This window comes from Grus americana, chromosome 4 (genome assembly GCF_028858705.1).
Source record: "Grus americana isolate bGruAme1 chromosome 4, bGruAme1.mat, whole genome shotgun sequence".
NCBI lineage: Eukaryota > Metazoa > Chordata > Aves > Gruiformes > Gruidae > Grus > Grus americana.
The window spans coordinates 36,560,210-36,583,462 of NC_072855.1; the positions used below are offsets into that span (position 1 = coordinate 36,560,210).

At 42.6% G+C, this 23,253-nt stretch overlaps 1 protein-coding gene across 23 annotated transcripts in view; it reads right to left on the bottom strand.

Annotated features, from left to right (window-relative positions):
* Window positions 1-15,248: 15,248 nt before the first annotated feature.
* The window catches only part of TENM3 (teneurin transmembrane protein 3), a 615,036-nt gene continuing 607,031 nt past the window's right edge, over window positions 15,249-23,253 (bottom strand). For all 23 annotated transcript variants that reach the window (XM_054824425.1, XM_054824434.1, XM_054824432.1 and 20 more), the window contains 2 exons: window positions 21,815-21,945; window positions 15,249-18,461 (listed from right to left, as the gene is read on the bottom strand). In XM_054824425.1, the coding sequence (XP_054680400.1) occupies window positions 17,706-18,461; window positions 21,815-21,945 (887 nt within the window). In that variant the 3' untranslated portion in view covers window positions 15,249-17,705. The remainder of the gene's footprint in view (window positions 18,462-21,814; window positions 21,946-23,253) is intronic.

The following is a 23,253-nucleotide window of genomic DNA, read 5'->3' on the forward strand; positions in this document are numbered from 1 at the left end:
CATTTATGATTGTCGGCTGGCCATAATGACGTTCAACAAAAAGAAAAGCGAACCAAAAGTCTGGAAAACTCAGTTTTGCTAACAAATGCCACTCATCGGTAATTCAGCCTCAAGGATGAAATATACTTTAGAGGGTTAAGCAGAAAGGCAACAATTCACTTGTTACTTTAAATTAACTAAAACCATTTCATCGGAAGAGATGAGAATTAAGATGTTGGAATAACTTAACAGTATGGTAAAGGTAAATCAGGCAGTGCTCAATTTATCTGTAACTGTGTGCTTATGCATTGCAATGGAGAATAAACACGATCTTGTTAGCAGTAATGATATTACTCTTAAGTCTTTGCTTAAATACTTCATGGAGGAGGCAATGAGAGACAAATAACATCCAAAACAGGTTGGAATGGGAAGCAACAGTTGTAACTCCAAGTGCCTCACTCTGCACCCACTTCATTCAGAAAGTTCAAAGGAGACATCACAGAAGTGAACACAATCCCATAAGTTGGAGTTCTGTTTGTTTATTAATTAAAATATTGTTTCAATGCATCACAATCATAAGCCTTCCTTCCATTGCAGCAGTGGCATAATTTGCTGGACAATCGCTCTGGTGTGCAATGTAATGGTGGCTGAGAACACAAAGTGCTGAGAAATGCAACAGGAATAATGTAATACAAATGGCAGATCATTTGCATTTAATAAAAGCAGGCACAGTTCCTGTACGTGAGGAAAGCTTATGTAAATGCAGCTATGCATACCTGTATGCGCGGGGGAATAGTGGAGGGTAGGAATTTCTTATAGGCAGAGTAGATAAGGCAAAGATATTAGGGACAGAGCCAAGCTTTGTCCTGGAGATGCTGCAAAAGTGTGGTTGCAAGTTGGATGGCTGCTCTGGATCAACAATGTCACAAGAGGTGTCACCCACTGGTGGCTTAAATAACTTGAATAGGGAAGATCGGTTTCTGTGTCTTTTGAAGTTGCACACTCAGTGCTGCAGTTCTGCCAGGCAGAGCCAGTGTATCTTTCTGGCTAGGGACTGGAGACTGGCTGGTACTGGAAATGAAATAGTGAATAATCCCAGAAGCAGGCAGAGTATGGGTAGAGGGAGCAAAGCAAATGAACATTATCTTTTATTCTGCAAAGTTCTCAGCATGGGTATTGTTTACTCACAGAGCTGATTCCTGATAAACTGTCATCAGAAGAGCACTAGAAATAAAGAAAAGAGCTCAGGATGCCCAGTGCAGAAAGGAGACGGGGCCTGTTCCTCACTCTGCTTTGGGGGGGGGGCTTGTCACCACTGCTGGGACAAGTTGAAGAGGATGTGAGCAGGGAGGATAATCACAGCACTCTGGCAGGTGGGAAGGCATTGCAATAGAAAGGATGACCTGAACAGAGCAAGTTACTGCCAGATGGCTCCCAGCTGGGGGACTTGAGGAGACTGTGATCTGGCCTAATCAAATGCCTGGCACCTTCTCTCCCTGCAGTGTCCAGAAAGACAACCCTCACTGCCAGCGATACAAAGGATCGGGAGTGATGAGACTGCCTTTTACAAATACAGTCTGGGCAGTGCATGTAATTCTTTTTGTTGGCTTTCTCTCAGTGGCATTACCTTGAATATGAGGAAATTAAGGAGAAAAATTGCTATGAGCTTTGTAGGCCCTTTATCGCTTTAATCTCCTTTCCTCTTTGCTTTCTATTTTCCTGTCTCTTGTCATCCATCTTTGGATGCAGAGACAGTGACCAAGTTAAGCTAAACAATGATTTAGGTTTGTTTGCCACTGATTTGATTTCTGCTTTCAGAAACTCTTTGAAATTTTCTAAATGTATTACTTTAACTAGGACTAAATTTTCAATGCAAATTCTGCGATCACCAGAGGAAGAATTCAACACAAATCTACTGGATTTAGGGAAGAGAAAAAAGTACCTGGCATGTCTATGGGGTGGAAAAGTAGACTATATGATTTCTGGGATTCCCTTTAGAAGGATGTGAGGGAAGGGCAAGAAAGACTGCATTCTGGAGCATGAGCCTTACAGAAACTTGGCATGGCGGTTGTTACGGTTTGGTGTTGCAAAAGGCTCTACAGTTACTGGTTGAGCCTTCTGGATGGTTAGTGCAGAGCCTGCAATGGCTGTTTGTGTTAAGTTGTATTGATTGCCTTGTGTATAATTTAATAAAGTTGAAGGCTGCTTTCCTTCCTCACAGCTATACACTGCATCTGTCCTTGTTGGAGTGTTCCCATGGCAATCGTGGGCTGGATTTTTTATTAGTTTGATTTACTCGATAAATAAATAGAAAAATAAAACAAAACAAGATAATTACCCAACAATGAATAGCTACCATATGAACACAGTGAAAACTACACCAAAGACCACTGGCAACAGGCAACACTTCTAGTTTAAAAGTAGTGCAGAGAGTCCTAATGTAATTTTTTTGACCTTCATTGGCCCTTCCTCCATTAAGTGTCAGGCTCTGTTGCTTATATAAGTTTCACTGCATACAAAATGTCTCTCCTGGCTTCTCATGTTCATACCATTGTTATTCTTGTTTAAGCAGTGGCAGCACCTTTTATGCTCTCTTACTACTTAGTCCGAATGGTTACATTTGCAGGGAAGAAACTTCCTTCTTTTCTCCATGGAGAAGCGGTAGAAAAACCCATGCTAACAAAACAAACATCTATGCTTCAGCTGAGGTTTGCTCTCCTAACAGACTATTACATGAACGTGCAGACAGGCTGCTAAGTGGCCCCCAAACCACTCGGGAAGCCAGCATTGCCGGGAGATGTGGGCATCTGGCTCGACTCCTGATAACCTTGGGGCGGACGGAGGCATGACACTGGTGCCCTTTGCAAGGGGCATTGCTGCATAGCTTCTTCTATGGAAGAACAGGAGAGGACCAGTCTGCAGGTTGCTTAGAGGGCAGGAACACTTTGGTAGTAGCTCATAAGGAAATCACATCTGATGCTTAAAATATAGAAGCGTAAGTCACTTCTTTTACAATGTGGTTTCAGTTGATTTTCAACTCATTGTTCATAAATGTTAGGAGCCTAGGCTCCTGCTAGTGCAGCACAGCACTTGCTGCAGCACAGAATGGGAGACCTGTAAATGCAGCAGTGCATTCAACACTGACAATAAAATTTGACTTGGGCTTCCCCAAGTACTTGTTCTCAGGTCCAGGAGCTGCTGATAGCTAACCATTGCCTGGCCACTCCATCAACCAGTGCCAGTGGAAAATGAGAAGATCTTTGCTGTGACTCCTTGTACCCTTGGGACAGGAGGTATAGAGCAGGAGCAACTGTTTTTGAACAGGGCTGTCTCCGCTGACTGCAGGGTACTTGTGTTTCAGTCCAGAAACATTTAAAATCCTAAACTTCATCTAAACTAACAGGACAAGAAAAATATTTCTTCTGAACGCACCGCTGATCAGAATGTTCTATGCGGGATGCACCCAGTAGTGTTCAAGCAGCACACTAAGCTAGGCTTTTAATCAGAAGTAGATACTGTTATCCCTTTCAAGATCTCCTTTTTCTCTAGAGAATCTCACACAAGTGCAAAACTTCCTAAGAGCATCTGCTGAATGGCTTAAGACATGCCTGAGTATGAAAAGCTTCTAAACTGATGTTTGGAAACTGGCTTGAATGCTCATTGAAAGGCAGCTGTAATCCAAACTAATTTTTGAGAGTCTAACGGAACTGTGGATCCTGTTTCAAATCTCATTTCCATGAGAATTACATCAGCACTGAAGTCTTCGATCGCTGTTGGTGGAAATGTTTTTAAAATTAGAGCTAAAATGTCTGTGCCTTTGTGGAGAAACTGTCATTAAGAGAAGATCCCCATGAAGGCAGCCTATTCCCACCATTAGACTTGTAGAAACTGGGAGGCCTGGGGTCTGTTTCTTGACTCTTCTCCTGGCTGGCTGTTGCCTGCAACTCATCATCTCGCTGTAAAATGGGGATAAAGCTTGGCTTCTTTTGTACAGTGTTATGAGCACTTCAAAGAGTGCTGTTTCAAAAGAACTAAGTTTTATTAAGAACCTCTGTTGTTCTCACCTCCTCCTCTCCCCTGTGGTGTGAAGTATTACAAGACCTGTGGCCTTGGAAGGTGCGTAGGCTCTCTCATGAGCCTCTTGCTGCTGTTTCTGAGGACAGTTTGCCTAGCGGGAGCGCTGAGCAGCAGGCCAGTAATTGTATAATTTCACCCTAGGAAACTTTCCACTTCTGCCTAGGGTAATACCCTAGATACTGTTCTAGAGTGATTACAGCCTGAATCAGAAGATTGGGAGGGGGAAGAGTGAACAGTTTCACCTTGGCTTTCCCCAGCAGAGTAGTGAGAGAATATGTCCTAAAATAAATGAGAAGAAAGCTCTGAGATGATGCTTCTCAGTCCAAGGAAGTCATAAGTGCTCTCTCTGGGCATGCAGATTATCAAGCAACCATTAACAAGATTTGTTTGCTGCTCCTGTGAGCATGTGGTGTGTAGGTCTTCTCAGGCATTTGCAAAGCACTCAAGGGAAAAGCTTAGTGGCTTGGAGATGGGAAAAAGGAGCTTGCCCCTCTGCCACTCCCATAGAGGCTTGTAGTGGCTTGGGAACGACAAGCAGAAGTTTGTAAACCTGGTTAGACGGTGGGACAGCCCCGTACATCTCAGAGAACTCTGGTCTTCAGCCTGTGCCTATTCTTCTGACTTGTGGAGACATATTAGGGAGAGAAGACAGTGCCTGAGGGGCAGATGGAGAGAAGGACCTGTATGGCACATGTTTGCTGGCAAGATCAGGGCCTCCAACCCTCGTGACATGGCCTCCTCTGTGCTACACTGAGGTACAGAGGCTTTCTTCCTGCTCCTTTACTTGCTATTGGTGTTTTATTTAATCAATGTTCTCTTCTTTAGCTAGTGTTTCCTTTTCTTTTTATTTGTTTTCCACTTTGCTTCCCCTCTCCTATTCAGGACCTGATACTGCTCCACCCTGTTGAGGCTGTGCGCATCACCAGACTGGGAGACTGTCTGCTTTTGCACCACACCTGCGCTGTGACATTGGCTTGGTACATATGCCACAGGATGAGCTTGAGTAATGGTTTTTGCTCTTGCCAGACAAGACCCTGAGGCAAATTCACAGGGAAAGGTCTTTTGAGGTCCCAAGCCTGCAAGGTGGTGCAGAGAAACTGCTCCCCCAGGCAGCGATGTTAAGAATCACTCGGCAGGGAGCAAAGCTGGGTGGCTTTCTGCCTTCTCCAGCTCTCCTTATGTGCAAGAGTCTTCTGGTCTGGAAGACAGTACAACACCAAGTTGTGCTGTTTGGGCCATCCTCTCTACCGCCTTCACCTTTCCTCCCTATTAAAAAGATGCTCACACTCCTCATTGCTCAAGCACTTTCATGATGGGGGTATTGAGTTGGGATATACCTGGCCATTAACCACTGTACTGTTCATGTTAACTGGTATGTAATAGGAGGTTTTTACTATAATATACAGTTCTTTTGGTTTGGTTTTTTTTTTTTTTAACTCCTAACCCTGCAACACGATCCAGGAATTTCAGTGGAAGGCTTGTCATATCCTAGGTGATCTTACAAATTTTGTACAGCACAAATGTTTTGGCAATGGAACTATTTTGATCAAAGGTTGTACAAATCCCATTAGTCACAGCAGCCGAACCTGTGTGAACCCTCTGATGGGGCTTGTGTCACCTGAATTCCTACGGTACTGTTACAGCTTGCACCTTCTATGTATAGATACGCTTTTATCTGAGCTCTGCTGCGTGTTCTGGTGGGCTAAGGCATGGTGTAATCTGATGCAATGTGTGGGCTGCAAGATCTGGGCTCATCAGCCTTTCCTAACTATGGGTTTTCAGTGCCACATCTCCCTTCATTTGTCAGCTAGTGTCACATCCATAACGTTTTGGTTGAATGTATGTCTGCTCTGACCAAGAAAAGAAATAGGACTCAGGAAAACAAACAGTGCATCTTTACTGAGTTGCAATGATTTATGCACATGCCAACATGAATGAGAAAATGCAAATCCCTTCTGCTTGCAGATATTTCAGGTTTTTGTTAAATAACACCCCAGGCCAGCTACTTTGAGGGCACAATTCTATTTCTTGGGTTGTTGAACTCATTTGGCCTTGTGCCACACAGCACCACATGGGGTATGTCTTAATAGACCTGAAAGGTATGGCACGCTGTGACTTGATTTTATTTACATTTATGTAAATATCACTGTGTTCATTTTAAAATGACTGAACTTGGGCAGTTGCAGCTCTCAGGTGGTAAAGGTTGCTGAAAGGATAGTTAAGTTCATATCATCTAAATCCAGAAGTCCTCACTTAAAATCATGCTCACTGTTCGCCATTTCTTACTTCGCTGAGCTCATCCAGTGGAACTGTACTGGTCTGTTGTCTGGTCTGTACTGGTCTGTACTGGTCTCCTGCTTTTATTTTTTTTTTTTACTAGCCCAGTGACTCTATTTGACTTTCCAATGACAGAAGTGATAGCTATCATTTCTCAATAATACAAAAAATATAAATCCAACAAAAAATTAAATGTCGAAGTATATTTTCTTCCATTTAACTGAAACTCCTCAAGCTCATAACTGACTGTCCTGGATCCCTGTGTCTCTAACATCAGAGATCCATCTCAAAAGGACAACTTGATTAGCTGGAAAAGGGAGCTCTAAGGCACTACAGGTGTAATGAGACAAGTCAGTTTCTGGCTTATTGTGTAGTGCTGGTCAGGAATTTTCTGTCAAAATGTTTTTATTTTCTCTAGTCAGAAGCTACTGATTTGACAGCTGTTACTGGAAATGTACCTATCAGTTTTGGCAGGCAAGTCTTCTCACGCAGGAGAAGGAATCTCTGGAGCAGGGCAGATGCCTGTCTGCGGAGCATCCCGCTCACCCTGGTGCAGCCAACAGCCCCCCCTGGGTCGTGGGAGACTGCTTCCAGTGCTCTGCCCGCCTGGAGACTTAAAACCTGGAGACTTAAACTTCCATCTCTAATAGCCCAGATGGGGAAAGCTCCAGGATGCTACTGCTAGTATGAGGTATGGTTTTCTCAACCTCAAGTTAGTTCTATTTTGTGTTTAACTAAGTAATTAAATATTTATTGGGCCAGAGAGGGAGCAGGTGACTGAAACTGTTATGGGACAGCCACTTAAACTGACTCTGGTCAGTGAGGTCCTGCCCGTCTCCCCTTCACACTGAGCATGGCTGCATGTTCCTGTCTTCTTACTTGGGTCCACAGTCATGCTCATCTCATGCTGCCTGAAGGGATACTTGTGCTAAGATCCATGGAGAATCACTCTCAGGGGAGGAGGACATTTAGGTCCTCAGAGTGGGTCACAACAGGATCAGACATACGTAAGTGCTGGCACAAGTGATGGGAAGCTTTGGCTGGGAAGAGGTGGGAGAAAGGCATACAACTATCCCTTCGGAGAGCAGCAGGCCATTAGAATGGTTTAGCTACAGCCTCACTTGGTACCCTGATTTCTGAGCCTTATCTGAGATGTTTTAATTCAGTCTCAGGGGGATGAATACATACACCACTGCTGCCAGTACCCAGGTGGTTAGCATGTCAGCTGAACATCTAACACTCAGGCTCAGATTCCTGGTGGTAAACTCATACATAGCAGCAGCATGCCCTCATCAATAAACAAATGGCCACTTGGGGATGTCTTGCTTTCTCCCCAGTGATTTCCTCCACTGGAAGAACATAGAGATCTCTAGGTTTCATCCCAATGTGAAATGAAGAGGTCCATCTTCAACATGGGCCATGGCTACCTCTTTGCTCCCTTATCTGTTGCAGCCCTCTGGCTCTCTCTTATTGCTGTTCTGCTGCTCTCTCAAACTAAGCTAAAAAGCCTTTTAAGACCAGGAGAGTTGCAGACCTGGCAAATGGCTTTGCACGCGTGCTTCCCCAGCGGTTTCAGTCCCAGGAGCAGGGTGCAGCTGTCCTTGCCTGGCGCCAGTAGAGCACATTCAGCAGGACTGAGCCTAACACCTTATTTGCAGCATGTCCTCTCCCCCACCAGGTGAAAACCACTGTTAGGGACATCTGGTATGAGCTGAAGTCTGTGCCTCCCAGCTCACAATGAGTTCAGTAGGATTACTTATATGCGTAAGGCTAGGTGATGTTGCCATTTTAAATCTTTCCTTTCTTAAAGTCAGTTAAGTGAGATTTTTATTAAGTACAGCCTACATGTGAAGCTGAGAGCCTTTCTGCTTTCAGGCATAGAGTGCAAGTGACCGCTGAGCTGCTGCGGAAGGTAGCAGGTATTTTGACCGGTTCATTGCTAATTATTGCTTCAGTAAACAACAGCTGTTCAGATGCAGCTCAGCTTCTTGCTTTGAAAAGATTACAGTGCCCAAACTGTAGTCTGGTATTATTGAAAAAAGGGAAAAAAAAAAGTTATAATCATTTCACTCCCCTACTGCTACAGATTTTATGGGCCTTATAGTGTGCTGTTATGTCAAGCATATTAATTGCTAGTGAGTCGATGTTAAGCAAATGAAACAGCTTTGTGCAGTGTTTGGACACTTGGTTATAGACAGTTTAACAGCAGTCTTCTGGAGACACTGTGCATTAGTCTTAGATTATTTTTCAGCACTAGAGGAATGGCATTTTCAAAGTAACTATAAAATGAACCATTGCCGCCATGCAATAGCAGTAATAAGCTGTTAAGGTACATTGCAAAGCATGAGGTCAGAGGCAGTGTGTTCTTCCAGCCACCCAAGAAGTGTAATAGCAACTAATTAGTGCAGCTCCTTCAGAGGCTATTGCTATTGCAACACGAGGAAAGAAAGGCGGAAAAGTGCAAGGGGGGGGGGGGGCACTGTTACTATCTGCCCTTTAGATGAAGGAGTTGTGGTATTAACTTAGCAGAGGGTGAAGGCCTGACCCAGCACTGCACTGAGTGTCACTGATGTGCTCTTGGCACTGAAAAGAAAAATAGCCCTGTTCTCTACACCATGCAGTTCCTGGCCTTCTGCTTTCTTCCTGAGGAGCAGGATTTATAGGGGCATCTGCCTTGATTTATTGAGGAGCAAAAATTACAAATTAACTTTCAAGGCACGTGCACGCACACGCTTTGCTGCACAATACTAGACCAAGCCCTTCCCCTCTGCCCTCCCAGCCGAGGCGGCTGTTGCCCTGCGGTAGCTGGCTGAGCTGTTGGCCCAGCGTTGGTGTTAGGCTGCGGCAGTGCCCACAGCCACGGCCAGCTACCGTAGGGCTGCCTCCAGCCAGAGCTCGTCCCCTCCAGCTAGGCTGAGAAACAGGCTGCTCTTTGTTTGAAGCAGTTGATCTCTACACTGTTGCATTTTGCTGGCTGCAGATGAAAGCCAGCTGTAAATACCTTTTGTGCAGTTAAAAACAAAAAGCCCCATGTATTTTACTAAATGCATGTACCAGCAGTCAAGCTGGTACCCTTTGATTGCATTTAAAAAGGAACAAGGTGGTGTTAGTGCAGCTACTCATCATCAAGTGCAATGAGTTGGGCTGAACTGCCAACGAAAGGGCCCCGCTTTAGGATGGCAGACCAGGACTCGCCACTGCAGCTGGGTGATGCAGCAGGGCCCGGGGTGAGCATGGGGCAGTGCCGCTGGCCTGCAGGCTGCTGGCAGCTGGGCTGAGGGCAGCAGGCAGGGTCCTACAAGCAGTGCTGCCTTTCCGGAGCACCTGCCACCTCCTCCACAGGGCTGCAGGTATGGCGCATTAGTGTGAGTGTGGACAGAGAGCAGAAGGTGGCGTTGGGCTCAGCAAGATGTGCCAGGCTGCCTGCCCAGCTTGGCTCTGCCAGGCGCCATTTTGCAGGTCGATGTAAGGTGCTGCTCCAGGGGATGCAGCATCTTAAGGCTGTGATTTTTATTCTTTTTTTTTTTCAATAACCCGGCCTCAGCAGGCTGCACCGTGCAGCAGCAGCTGCATTCCGCACTCCAGGAGCCGGGCGGGCCGCACGCAGCCGTTAAAATGGCGGCCAAGACCCCCACGCGCCGGGGCGGTTGCGCCGGGCCGGCTGCCGCCGCCGCCCCTCCCCTGTCCGCCAGGGGGCGCGCGAGGCACGGCCGAGAGGCGCTGAGGGGGCCGGGCGGGCGGTGTCGCGTCCCGGCGGCGGGGCTGCCACCTGCCCTGGGGCGCGGGAAGGAAGGAAGGAGGGAAGAGAGGGCAGGTGCCGAAAGGGGCAAGGCCGGGCCGCCGCATTTAGGGGCTCGGGGGGTGGTGGGGTGGAGAGGTTCGCGGCCTCGCTGTGGCCTTGTTCGCTGACGGCGCGGGGGCAAGCAGTTAAGGGAGCCGGTGTTCGTCCCGGCCCGGACACCCTGTCGGGCAGCCGTGCCTGGGCAGGTAGCGGCACACCTGCGGCTGCGAGCGCCTTTTAATCTCGTCCCTAAAGTCTAGAGCTTCGTTGTGAGGTGGGGCGGCAGCCGGGGGGGAGGAATTTCCTTCCCCTGGGTAAGGTAGGGACGGAAGCTTGGCGGTCCTCGCGTTCTGGGTGCCAACACAGCAAGCCGGCCCTGGCGACGCTGCAAGCAGCAGCTCCCCGTTTTGCTCCGAGTAGTGACTAGGTACTGTCCCACCTTCACCGGAGCTGACAGAGCATGAAACACCTGGGAAGGGAGAGTCGGTAATTGAGGGCAATGTACGCTCCGGGCAAAGTGCAGTCACTGTTGGCACAGACAAGGTTTTATTTTTTTATTTTTTTATTTTTTTTAACCTAAATGCCTCTGGATACCTTGGAGACATAAACATGCAGGCATATTGGCTGCTACTATGCTCTGGAAAAGAATTTAATAGAGAGTGAGGAGGTTTATTTTAGTTAGTTTTAATAATCAGCTGCTATAAAAAGTAATAGAACAGTGCATCTCTGCTGTGGAAACCAAGGGATGTTTTTAAAATGCCTCAGCCTTCCACTGTCCGTTTAAAACCTCAGGACTTTTAGAGTAATCTTTGTTGGCTTCAGTCTGTATCAATTAATTTGGATATTTCAGGGTTGGAAGAGAGGAGGGGATAAGGGGAAGACAAACCCAAACCCTCTGGCCTGGTATTTACCAGTGTTGCTAAGGTTGTACTTCGATGTCTCCTGTGTGGCTAAATTTGCCATCATCTGGTTTAAACTCCCATCACCACCATCCATTACATGTAATTCCAATAGCCGCCTATTTTGCCAAAAGCTTCTGGAAACTCTTTCTATGATTTGTTCTAGTGGTAATGAAGGAGAGCTACCCCCTGCATTTTTTTTTTTTTAGTACCCAATTCCTAATGTGAATTTTATCAGAATTGCATTTCCACTCACTGCCTCTTCCCTCCTCCCAGATTAGAAGCACTTTACTACAATGTGCATTTTTTTTCTGTCAAGGTCTATTGTCGTGGCACTCTTTGGTGGTTTGGGGTTTTTTTTGTTGTTCCCCCCCCAGCTGTTTAAATAGCCCCCTGCAAGATGTTTTTTTTCCCCAAGCCTCGGACTTCTGTGTGATGTCTCCTTGTGCTCGTTCTCCAGGGTTTTCACAGCATCTTCATGATGCATGCACCAGGACTGTATGCAAGAGTAGTGTTGCTGGTGCCATATGCAGAGATAACGCTGCCTTCCTATTTCCCTTGTTTAACAAGGCTGGTAATCTCATTAAGCTGCTCCACCCCTACGAGCTCTTCATTGCCACCACTATTGTACTGGAATCATGCAATGAGTTATTTATCTGTTATGCGCTCCTCATTCTTTCCAGTCATTGCTTTCTTGTAGGCGGCTACATACCTTTCATAGCAAGATTTGCATATCTTACTCTGGGATATTTTACTTCTGGAGTTGCCTGTATTAAAATGCATTTTGTTTGAATGGGCTCGTTTCAGCGAGTGATCCATATTGTTCTGTATGACTGCTCTGTCCTAGCCATTATTTGCCACTCCATCAATTTTTGTCTTCTGCAGATGCTGGCGTCACTAATTTTTTTTTATATGTGCTTCCCCATTGTGGAAAATGGTGACAAGCACCTGGTCCTAGTATTATGGTCTTGTACATCCCCTGCCTCCCCCCCTCCTTGCACCATCCCATTTTTTCCCCAGTAGTTCTTGTCAGTAAACACTGGATAGACTTTTCTTCAGTGTCACATGCATATAGTTACTCTCAGATTTTAATTCTTAACTGATTCCTGCATTAGTTTTCCCTATACTGTTCTTTTTTTCTTTTTTTAAATTGATGTAAGGTGAATTGGTTCATTAGATAGCCATTTCTGTAATTTCAGTTTAAAAACGATTCCTGGGCTTGGAATGTGGAAATACTTCACTGTGTTGGGATAACAATTTCCCGCGTGCCTCTAATGCACAACGCTCTCCCTACTGCCTCAGACAGCTTAAGTGTGATTGAGTAACTAGAGCCAGTTGAAACACGTTGTTGCCTTCCAGCCCTGTTCTTAGTTTCTGAATTTCCTCCTTTTCCTCCTGAATCCCAAAAGGCTTTATTAAGACAGCTTTGTGGGAACCATTAACTCTAAGCTGCATAATTATGTTACTATGAGCTTTGACTTAGTTTATAGTATGGAAAAAAACCTGTATGCATCTTTAGAAATTTATATTCCTCAATGACAGAATTTTAACTTAGTAAATTAAAAGGTTTACTCAATTTACCTAGGAAGTTATAGTAATTAACAGCAAGAGAGTTTACCTGCAGAACTACTAAATGCAATAAAATAGGTTCTGTGAAAACATGACACTCTAATGAGCTGCCATGTTACTGTGCTTGTTCTTCACCTTCCAAATTGCACAAAGGACTCTTATGTACTTCAAGAAAGGGATGGTGTTGCTGTTTAGCTTGCTTTGTTTAGAAGTCGGAAACAATATTCAGCATATTTATCTATTTGGGAATGTGTTTTATGCCATCCTTGCACAGCTCAGAATTGCATGCACTTGTTATGCTAGAAACCAGGCCAGGATTTTTTTTTTTTAAGGCATGCGTACAAAGAATAGTGCGGTTAAGATAATCATGCCAGTTTTCATGCGATACTGTGCAAATTCACTCTCGCTGTTGCATTTAGACCACTTAATGACAGGCCACCTCCCTTTCCCCCTCCCTCCCCAGCACATCCCCTTACTAAAGCAGGGCAGACTCTGTGAGTGTCAGACAGCATGTTCTTGTTCCTCTGGCACCCTCACTCACAGTGCCAACAGCAATAGCCAATCGTTTATCCTGCAATTGGGTGGCATGAGAAGCAAACCTTTCTACTGTCTTTTCACCCTGTAACATTTTTAGTGATCTGCAGCAAATACTCAGGTTTCTGGGATGGATGAACAGACAAGCTGTGTTTTTTTCAGATTTTGGTGGTACTGGTTTAAAAATGGTTTAATTAAGTACTGGCATCCTTATTTACATTACTCCTGTTGAAAAATGGGCTAGGTGGGATAAGTGGGGCATTATCTATTTAGTGTTTTGACTTTTTTTATATAGGTCTAGCCTAGGCACTCACACAGTTAAATTTACCTCATATGGTCACAAAGCTAAAAACTTCAGTGGAAAAATTAGTCTTAAGCTCAGCCCGTCAGCATGACAGCTATAGACCATGTGTTCTTTTTCTCCCAGGGGGAAAAAATTGGCACCTACCCATCAATTAACTGGTTTTCATTTTGGCTTTTTTTTTTTTTTGGCTCACTGAGCCCCAGCAACTTGTGTGTGCAGTCAAAGATCAATTTAATTTTATAAGCATTGCATATTTAGTCCTTAGCACTAATTGGCTGTAGATGAGACGCTGATCAGTCTGGTCGGTTTGGATGTGGCTTTGCAGTTAGGGGTATGATTTCACTGTGCCTGTGCTGTTCTGTTTATGCTGTGTGATGCTCTCTGCTTTGGCTTATTTTTAACCCTGGCAGCTTCTAGTAAGTGTCAAATAAGCAGCTTCTAATAAGCTGCTTAGAAGTTGTTTCTAATAAGTGTTTCCCATCCCCAAAGAATTACACACTAGTCTCTTCCTCTTTTTCTTAAAGGTTCTCAAGCTTGCTACTCTGGAGTTAGCAGTAAACCAAGGTACTAGCACTTTTAGATTTTTCTTTTTTTTTCTGAAAACAGAATTCAAACATTTTGTCGTCTCAGATTCTGTGCGACTGCAGCCTATTATCTTGTAGACAATCATTTTAAACTGTTATTTTATGCAGTGTTTTTTCTTTTACAGTCTTTTAGCCATCACTTTAAAAGTGCCTCTGAAGAGTGGCAGTGGTAAGTGGCATTTTTTTTTTCCCCTTGTGAAATGCAAATCTCTCACCTCCCAAGTGTGAACATGCAAAGCTCTCTTACTTTTTTTTTTTTTTTTAATAACAAAATTAGGCCAGTTAGCTAAGTAGAGTGACCCGATTCGTGCTGGATCAACATGTTATCAGCTTGAGGTTGTCCCTACAAAGTAAGTGTGGTGAAGTCTGCCTGTTCCAACTAAAATCAAAGCAGTCTCTTGACATATAGCAGTGCTGCAGTCAGCAGATTGAAGGATGTCTTCTGTGTATATACGTAACTACCAGTGCCAACCTAATTATTAATAATAAAATACTTGTTGTATTTTTCCTCAGGAGGATGGGAGAGAAAACAGTTCTAAGTGATACTTATTTTTTTGGTGTTGTTGTTCTTTGGCTTTTCCTTATCTAGAAAAGATTTGGCTTTGTGAGGTATGTTTAATGTTTTCTGTAAAGTAGGCCACCTGAGAGATCCCATGGAGTAATTCACTTTGCTGAGTTAGCAGATGAGGCCATTGGACAGAGTCAAAAAAGATACTGCCAACTGTGAAGCAAATGAATCAATACCAGTGCAACTGGATCAGTTTGCTTCTTCCGATATGATGAGAAAAGCAATAGCACAGATGCAGTATCTGACATACACATTTAAAAAACAAATATAAACACACACGCAACACACATTGGGTTGGCTTTTATTGGAAAGCCTAGATGCAATCTATAGTTATCAATTTGTGGAAAATTCAGGACACATATAAAGTTAAGAAGGCAAATTAAAAGAACAATACAAATCAGACGAAATATACATCTCAAAATATCAGGATAGCATTTTGACTGGCATTGCCTAAAATACTTAGAATCTCCTTTTTTTTTTATAATATGCTTTTTTAATTATACGTATTTTTTTCTTTAAAAAGATCTTTTTTTGTATATATTCCCCAAGGTCACTATTTCCTGCAGGAGCATGTCCAGATCACAAGTCTTTTTTAGCAAGAAATAGGCTCATTATACCTACTAACAAGGCCACTAATTGGCTTGATTTGACTTTATCTAAAATGATCACCAACAGATACGATAATTTGTTGTTTATTGGTGCCAGAACAAAGGAGAAGGAACTGGTACGCGTCAAGTAGAAGATATATTTCATTGTTGACATGTTATACAAGCTTTTCATATTCAAACAGAACAGAAACATTTGACATGATTTAGAATATGAGCCTATTTCAACAGAGAGCACTTACAGCATGCTAAATACAGTGCTGTGGAAGAGCCACCCAACAGAACTGCAAACACCTAGCATTTTACATCTTTAAAAAGAATACGTAGATCAATGACACGCCTCTGGGGTCTGACATATCATCCTCTCTAAATTTAGGGCCCTCAAGACTTCAAGGGTAAAAATACTAACAACTAATCTGTGCTTTCATTCTAATAGATGATTAGCATTCATTATATGTGTAATTAGTTCTGTATGCTCTACCAAATACACACATACAGTAATAGCACTGATACTGTAGATTCGGTAGCGACTTGGCTGGGAGAAATTCAAATCTGTTTATCAAACAATCCTAATGTGCAATTTAGAGTATGTAATACCATAGACTCTCAGAATACAAAGCAGTTAGAAAACTATTTTTTATTACATCCACTTGAACCATTCATAGTTAAGACACGTTCACTTACTATGTTTTGTCATTATAATACATGGATAGAAATACTGTGTATATTTCAATGAACATCAAAACCCCCCAATTTTGTCTCATCTTAAAAATATTTATTTTTGTGGCTGAATTTAGTGCTCATGAGACTAAAGCTCTAAGAATGGTTTCAGCCAAGATGTAGAACAGATGCCATAGATGCCACCACAGGCTTCCTATAAGGAACCAGCTGCACGCTTCAGTTCTGTCCTGCAGCAAATATACTGGGCCTTGGAGCAGAGCATGCCAAATCTATGCAGTGGTGTGGAGATGCAGACTAGGCACTAGAATCAGACCCTCCTCTCCATCCCCAGGTTCAGTGCTCACGGTAACGGGATGTGATCTGCCAGCTGAAGGCCAGGAGATGAACCTACGGAACAGCCTGCCTGCCTAAAGAGCAATTCTGTAGCATCAGGTCAGAGGTACGCTTCTTCTATCTGGAGTTATAACATCTAAAAGAGCTGTATTATACAGAAGACAAAGTTGACATAACTGGATGAAACTACATAATTTCTTCTTCTTCTTCTACATACAATTTGCCAAGCACCTGAGACACTATTCTCTCCATTGTGAAACAAAGCTTCTAAAAAAACAACAGAAACCCCACCTGGTATGAATAAATGTCCATTTATTACGTTAGGGCTGGAAAAAGACAAGGAAAACCCAACCTATTAAAGTCTTCCATCATAATAAACGAGACTTATTTGGTTACTGTGCCTTCTAACAATGACTGATGAAGTGGCACTGGCCTGGGAGACAGGAGAGGTATGGGAGGAGAGGGAGCTGCGGTCTGATTCAGCCAGCCACTTTGGAGTGTCCCATCCTATCTCAGAGTGATAGATGCACAGCTTTAAACCTAATACAAAAATATTAACACTTTTGGACATTAGTCATCACTGTTATATCTCTACAATATAATCCTTTATACTGTACAGCTATAACATAAAAGGTGCAATTCCTTTTTCTTTAAAAAAATCACACACAGCACATGTTTTTATCATTTTATTTTTAAGTATAAACTTTTTTAAACACTTTACATAAATTAACTCCTCTGAGACTAATATTTGATGTACAGTAAATTGTAATTCATATAAAAATCCATAAACAACTTGTCTCACATAATTTACAAAAAAATCAGGGTTTCCTTTGCTTATCTGCAACAAGGATTCTACTTGCCATTTTCCCCCCAAGGCAAACCATGTTTGTTAGCATTGTAAAATTCATTATTAAATTCCCATGGTAGCATAAGTCACTTGTGCCAATGTCCTTTTAGAAAGCAGCACAGTTTAAAGCAGTTGGGTTGTCTATAAACAGTAATTTTTGCCCCACGTTTTAAAATTAACAGATATATACCACATCCTATGCAGTGAGAAAAAGAGAGAAAGAGAGAGAAAGAGAGAGACTACTTCTCATAAGCAAAGGTCAACAATTCAGTAATATTTGGAAACACTGTATGGGTCTGTATCTTAATTAAATACAGTGCCTCAAAGGAACAGACAGCCTGTTGCAAAATCTGTAGGCCTTTTCTTTTTTCTTCTTTTTTTCCAATACTTTTCAGTCCAACTTGAGTGCAGCGATATGCATATGTAAACATATTCTTTAAAGCAGATCACCTTTAAGGTCATTGAGAAAAAAAAAAGTTTTGTCATTAGCAGTATCATTCTTCTGGAAGGCGCTCTTTTTGTTACAGAGTCTGGATTGTGCTACAGAAAAAAATCTGAGCAAAGATGTAAGCTTAGGCTCAAGTAGTAATGCAGCAAAACAGTTTGGTCTCCTTTTTAGAAGACACTGGTACACAGTCTCTTTGGCAGCCTGAGCTAAGCCAGTGTGTTACCTCTTCCCTATCTCACTTTGTCTGAGGAACTGTATATTGTTAGCGCTGTCTGCTAATTCTGGATATTGCTCCACAGAGAGTACATAGTACCCATCGTATCCTTGTACCTTTCCAGCACTTAGCAACTGCCTCTTTTCTCCTTCTGTCCACAACCTGGCGCCTTCCTCTCCATCTCTTACTCTCTGTTGTTCTCTGGCCCAGGCACTCAAAAGAGCTCTTTGCCTGGCTTGCTCCAGTATTCGGGCCTTTTCCTCGTCCAGCGTCATGCCATAGCGGACGTGAAGCGCTAAAGCACCGTATTGCATTTCAACATCAGCAAACCTACGAGTCCTGCCGTTTACCACAGTGGTGGACTGGGAAACGGTAACGTTGATGCCGTTCTCCAGGGCCTTCCGCCCACTCGTCAGCCTCAGTGTCCCAAGGTCACTCTCAGGGGAGGTGGTCTTGATAAAATAGTGTGTGTCCTTTCCCTCAACGGTGAAATGCAAGTTCTCTAGGTAGTAGGCGTTGTTCAGAACAGCTGCCACTTTTATGCAGTCCTCATTCGCAATGTTGAGCACGTTTGTTTGCACTTTGCCTTGATTGACGGCGAGCATCACCCCTTTCCCAATCAGAGACTTCACTGTAGCAAACCACAACCATGACTTCTCTCCACTGGATTTCCGTCTGCTGACCTGTACTTCTGCCATCTTTCCCAGGGAAAGGAAAGCCTTTGCTTGTCTCACCACTTGTTGTTGCACTCCAGAAATTGGCTGTAAACAAGAACAGACAGAAGTTTTACCAGCCATCTGTAGCCCTCTAGATGCCAAACAGCCAGGCTTTCTTGGTGTGCTGCCCATGGACGACAACAGGATATGCCACAACTGACAGTGCCAAGGAGTTAATTAAATCTACATACTGCTTGTTCTGCTGAGCTACAAGACTATTTGGTTTGATAATGTTCAGTGCTTTTTCTCTTTGTCTCCCCAAGAACCTGCACAAAAACAAGATTTAACTTCAGTGGCTACTTACTAGGCTGCATAGGACAGACCTTTGCAATACTAATACTTAATGTGGGTAAGAACTATCTTACTACAGTGTCATCTCATTCTCTGAGCTTGTTCGGCTAGGCTTCCTGTCTACCATGGGTCCATCCAAACTGAGGACATTTTTGCAGGTCAGGAAGCTGTGCTTTAGAATGGGAACAAGCCTTTCTTTACGCTGAGTCAGGAGATTCAGAGTCTCTCAGGTAGCTGCAGTCTGAGACCAAACTGCAGGGAGGCTCTCATAACCCCTCAAGCTGCTGGAGTGGGGAAATCAAACTGTAATGACAGTCTTTACAGTAAAAGAGAAAGAAACAAATGGTACAAAGCAGAGGGGTGGAATATTTGGGACTGATGCCCTTTCTTGCAAATAACTGCAGAAACTGAAAAGGGGACATGTGAAAAAGCTGCGGCCAATTCAGGTATGTGAGCTCCCATTTCACTCCAAGTATCAGCATGCTGCCTAAAAGAGACAAGCAGCTTCTCTCCCCAGAACTTCAGAGGGGTGCAATCCTGAATACAGCAGAGTGCTGTACACAGCTGTATACAGCTAGCCAAAAGAAAGGGCAACGAAAGAAAGGTACCAACAAGCTAGTCTAAAATATGCTCGCTTGGTATTTCATGTTTTACTGTATCTGGGGCGTTCTTGTTGAAAATGTAGGTGTGCTATAAAGGGGAGGAATAAGAGGTGCAATTGTGAGGTGCAAAAGCACAAGATGGAAAAGCTAGGATTAGGAGAATCTGTTTAAAAAGTCTGGTTGAGAGCTATGTGTGGCCCAGTATGCGAGATAGACTCTTGGTAAAGAGAGGATAGCTGAGGGATGGGACCTGACAGCATAACTGCTGTGGTTAGCTAGCGCAGCTAGATAATGGGGCAGCTCACGTTATGGGGTCAACTGTGGTTGGGGTGAGACCTTACAACTGTGCAGCACAGGCACATCTTACCTGTCTAACCCTGGGTCTTAACAGCTCCAAGCTGTGAATGAGCTAGTATTGATGGAGGTGGGGAGCAGACAGCTGCCCTAGCAGTTGTCTCAGCAGGAAACAGAAAGATTTAAACAGCTTTGGCTGCACTTTTGAAAAGGAGTACTTAGTTTCTGTAGATGATCCAGTTTATCTTCCAATTGACCCCGTCTCCCTTCAGTAAAAATACTGTTTAACTCACTTGATTCATTGCTGACAAATGAGGCAAAAGCCTGTTTAGTTTTCCCAAATTTCCAGGTGGGAGAGCAAGCAGGAGTCATTAACAGACTCCTACGAACTTAATTCAGCCTTGCTGCTAATCAAAGCCTGGCAAAACGTTTGCAAAGGCTTCTCTGCTCTGCCATGAGTGTGGCTTTTTGGAGGGGACAGTTCCTGAGGGAATTACGAATTGACTTGGACTTTCAACTCTTCTTGAATGTGGCAGATTCCTGTCTGCACTTGCTAACAAGTATGGATTTCAGCTGTTGTAAATCCTACATAAAAGCTATTGAGCACAAAAATATATTCACGGCAGCACACATCAGTGAGAGCAGCGAGATGCTATAGCAACTTCATAATGACAAAGTTTGTTTATTTTTAACATGTATCCTCAGAGCTCTGAAGCAAAACCTCAGAGCTTGGTAAAGCTCGCTACTCCAGAATGTTTCAAAATACTAAGTGGTTTGTGTGTTTACTTCTGGCTGCTGGTTGCATTTGCTTGTTCAACAGTGAATATCATAGTCACAGCTTCTTCCTACCTGAGAATTGAATTTGAGAATTCGAGTCTTTGTGTTCCTCCCACTTCTCTCTTTCTCTCTGTCATGTCACATGCCCCTGGCACTCCTCGCATTGTTGAGCTCTTTCATAAAGATTTTTGACAACTAGCTGTCTGTTCTCATCTCTTTGACCAGACTAGTTCTTCTCCTGATGCACCTTTGCTGGTGTTAGTGGATAATTGCATTCTTTAGCTTTTGGATCTAAATAAACAACCTCTGATAGCTCCTCACAGCCATGCCTGATGACAGGTCTCTTATCTCCTGATACAACCACCTTGCCTGGAGTACTTGCAATGCTCCTCCTTCACTGCTTCTGACACTATTCTCATGCTGAGCTCTAAGGTCTTTCCCTGTTACTCAGTCCCTGGATATTAAAAAATATACACAGTGGGTCATTTCATGCATGCGAAATTAGCTTCCATACACTCCCTTTTGCTGGGCCACCTTTCCAATGATTTTTTTGTCTAAATTAAGTTGTAAGGTTTTTCAAGATCATATCCTCTTTTAATCTCCTAAAGTTCTCTATCATGATTCTTGTAAAAAGAGATCCATTTTTGACTGCTCGCAATGGGAGTACGCATTTTACTGTCTCTTAACACTTCCTTCTTAACTGAGAATTGTAGGATTTTTGAGGGCATAGGTCTTTGATTAAATTTGATTTGTAAATACAATTTTCTTTAATAGCAGATTTAGATTTTAACTTCCACATTTATTTCTTCCATCATTTAAAACTGTAGCAGGTTTTAAGGACTGAAGTTCATTTTTTTCCTCCCAAAGAACTTCATAAGCACCTGGAGTTTTGGTTTTATGTAATGTAATGGGTTTCACCTCAGGTAATTTCATTTTCAATATTTTATCTTTACATATAAAACATGGTTAATATTAAAGAGAAGTAAAATTGTAGTGGTGCCTTGTATGCATAATTTATATCACCTGTTCTTCTGTTTATTTCACAGTCTATTTTTTACTACAGTGTTCAGTTTCTGCCTTCAGGCAGAGTGTTAGTACAGATCTAATCTCTGTAGTTTCTGCTACGAAACTTAAACATCTTTAAAGGGTCTTAAACTTTTTTTCATTGATTATTGTCTTTCTGTATTTTTATTATTGCTGAAAGCAAACAAAAGCTTATTTAAAATAGCACCTAACTTAGCAAATCTGTAAGAAGAAACACCATCTGTAATTTCTTAAATTATTTTGAAAGAAGATAAAAATTAGAGGTTTGAAAAGCATTGTTCAAATTTAACTTAGCAAGTAACCCCGTCAGGATTACCCATGCCTAGTAAGATCTGAATAGAAGGGAACATTTTGTCCTGTTCCATTTGTATGTTTAGTTTTGTTTCTTACTGGTATGTCTTCCCATTGCTGGCTCTTCACTAGTTCATAAGAAGGTTCTGTTAAGTCAAATTTTGGAACAGGGAACCCAGGAATGGCATTGTGCAGATGGAAGCCAAATGTCACCAGCCAGCTGTTAACATCTGAAAGAGAAGTATTGAAAAAAAAAAAAAGAAGAGAGAAAAGTATTAGAATTGTTCTATATTTTGCAATCATACAAGTTTTTACATGGAATAGTTTTTGGCATAGTTGATTTCCTTCTGTAACATGAAAATTATTCAACAGTCTTCGTTTTGATACGGATGGATTTAGATTTGTACTATAGCTAGAATAGCAAGCCTATGCAGTAAACTTGGAAGTTCTAAACTTACAAGAAAACTGCTGTTCTGTGTAAGAATTGCACTATGCTCATTTGAAAGGCGTTGCAGGTTTCAGCAATTCTGAAGGCCTCAGTGACTTCCAGAACAACTATAGGAGCACAATTAAAGTGAGATTTCCTTCTAATATAGCCTCAACTAATTGGGATTTCATGGTTAGGCTGACCATGTTCTATGTCACACTGTTACCATCAATACTTTAAAACAAAGCAAAGAATACAAAGTACTGCAGAGCACAGCCTGTCCTTTTGTTAGGTACGTGTTACTGTAATGTCTTCAAACTACCCCTGAAATAACACCCATATGGTCAATTACCTTTTAAATGATTTGGCAGATATTTTATGTGGATTCAAGAGAAATCTCCCCCTCTTCAAGATGAAGTTGGACCGATGAAATTAAAAGCTAATGAAATGTATTACAGTTGCATCGGTAAGCAGACAGGCTAGTAAATTAGCATTAGATAACATTATTTATGATACATTTTATGTTCTGTTAAAAATAAATAAATTAGGGGTGCCAACAATTAATTAGTTAACAATTGTTGGGCAAGAATGGGTGCTCTGCCTTGTCTGTGTCTTTCTACCCTTTCACAAATACTAAGCTTAGCAGAAGTCGGCAGAGTGCTCCTTACCAAGTCTAGTAGTTTTCACTTAAGAAAATCCCAAATAAGTGGAACAAGGAACCAAATTTTTCCAAATGTTAAAAGCATAAAAAATATTTACCTTAAAATAATTTCTGTGCTTTACAGATAAATGATACGCCTCATGAGGCTCTGCATCTAAAACAGCCAAATTACTCACTGGAATGATAACCTGATATGAATAGTGTGTGTCTATGTATTCCATACATCAAAGATGTTAAGAAAAGAACTAAAACTGTATTTTGACGGCAATTTTTGAACTAAAAGTGCATCATTTTCAATGCCAAAAGAATCTGATTGCAACTGCATCCCCTACAACACATGCTGCTAAAAGAGGTCAGATTCATAGGTGTGTTATTATCCTTGCTCCCAGGCAGCCTGTTAGCAACACTGTTAATAACTGCTGTTTGTTAAATTAATGCAAACCCACTTGA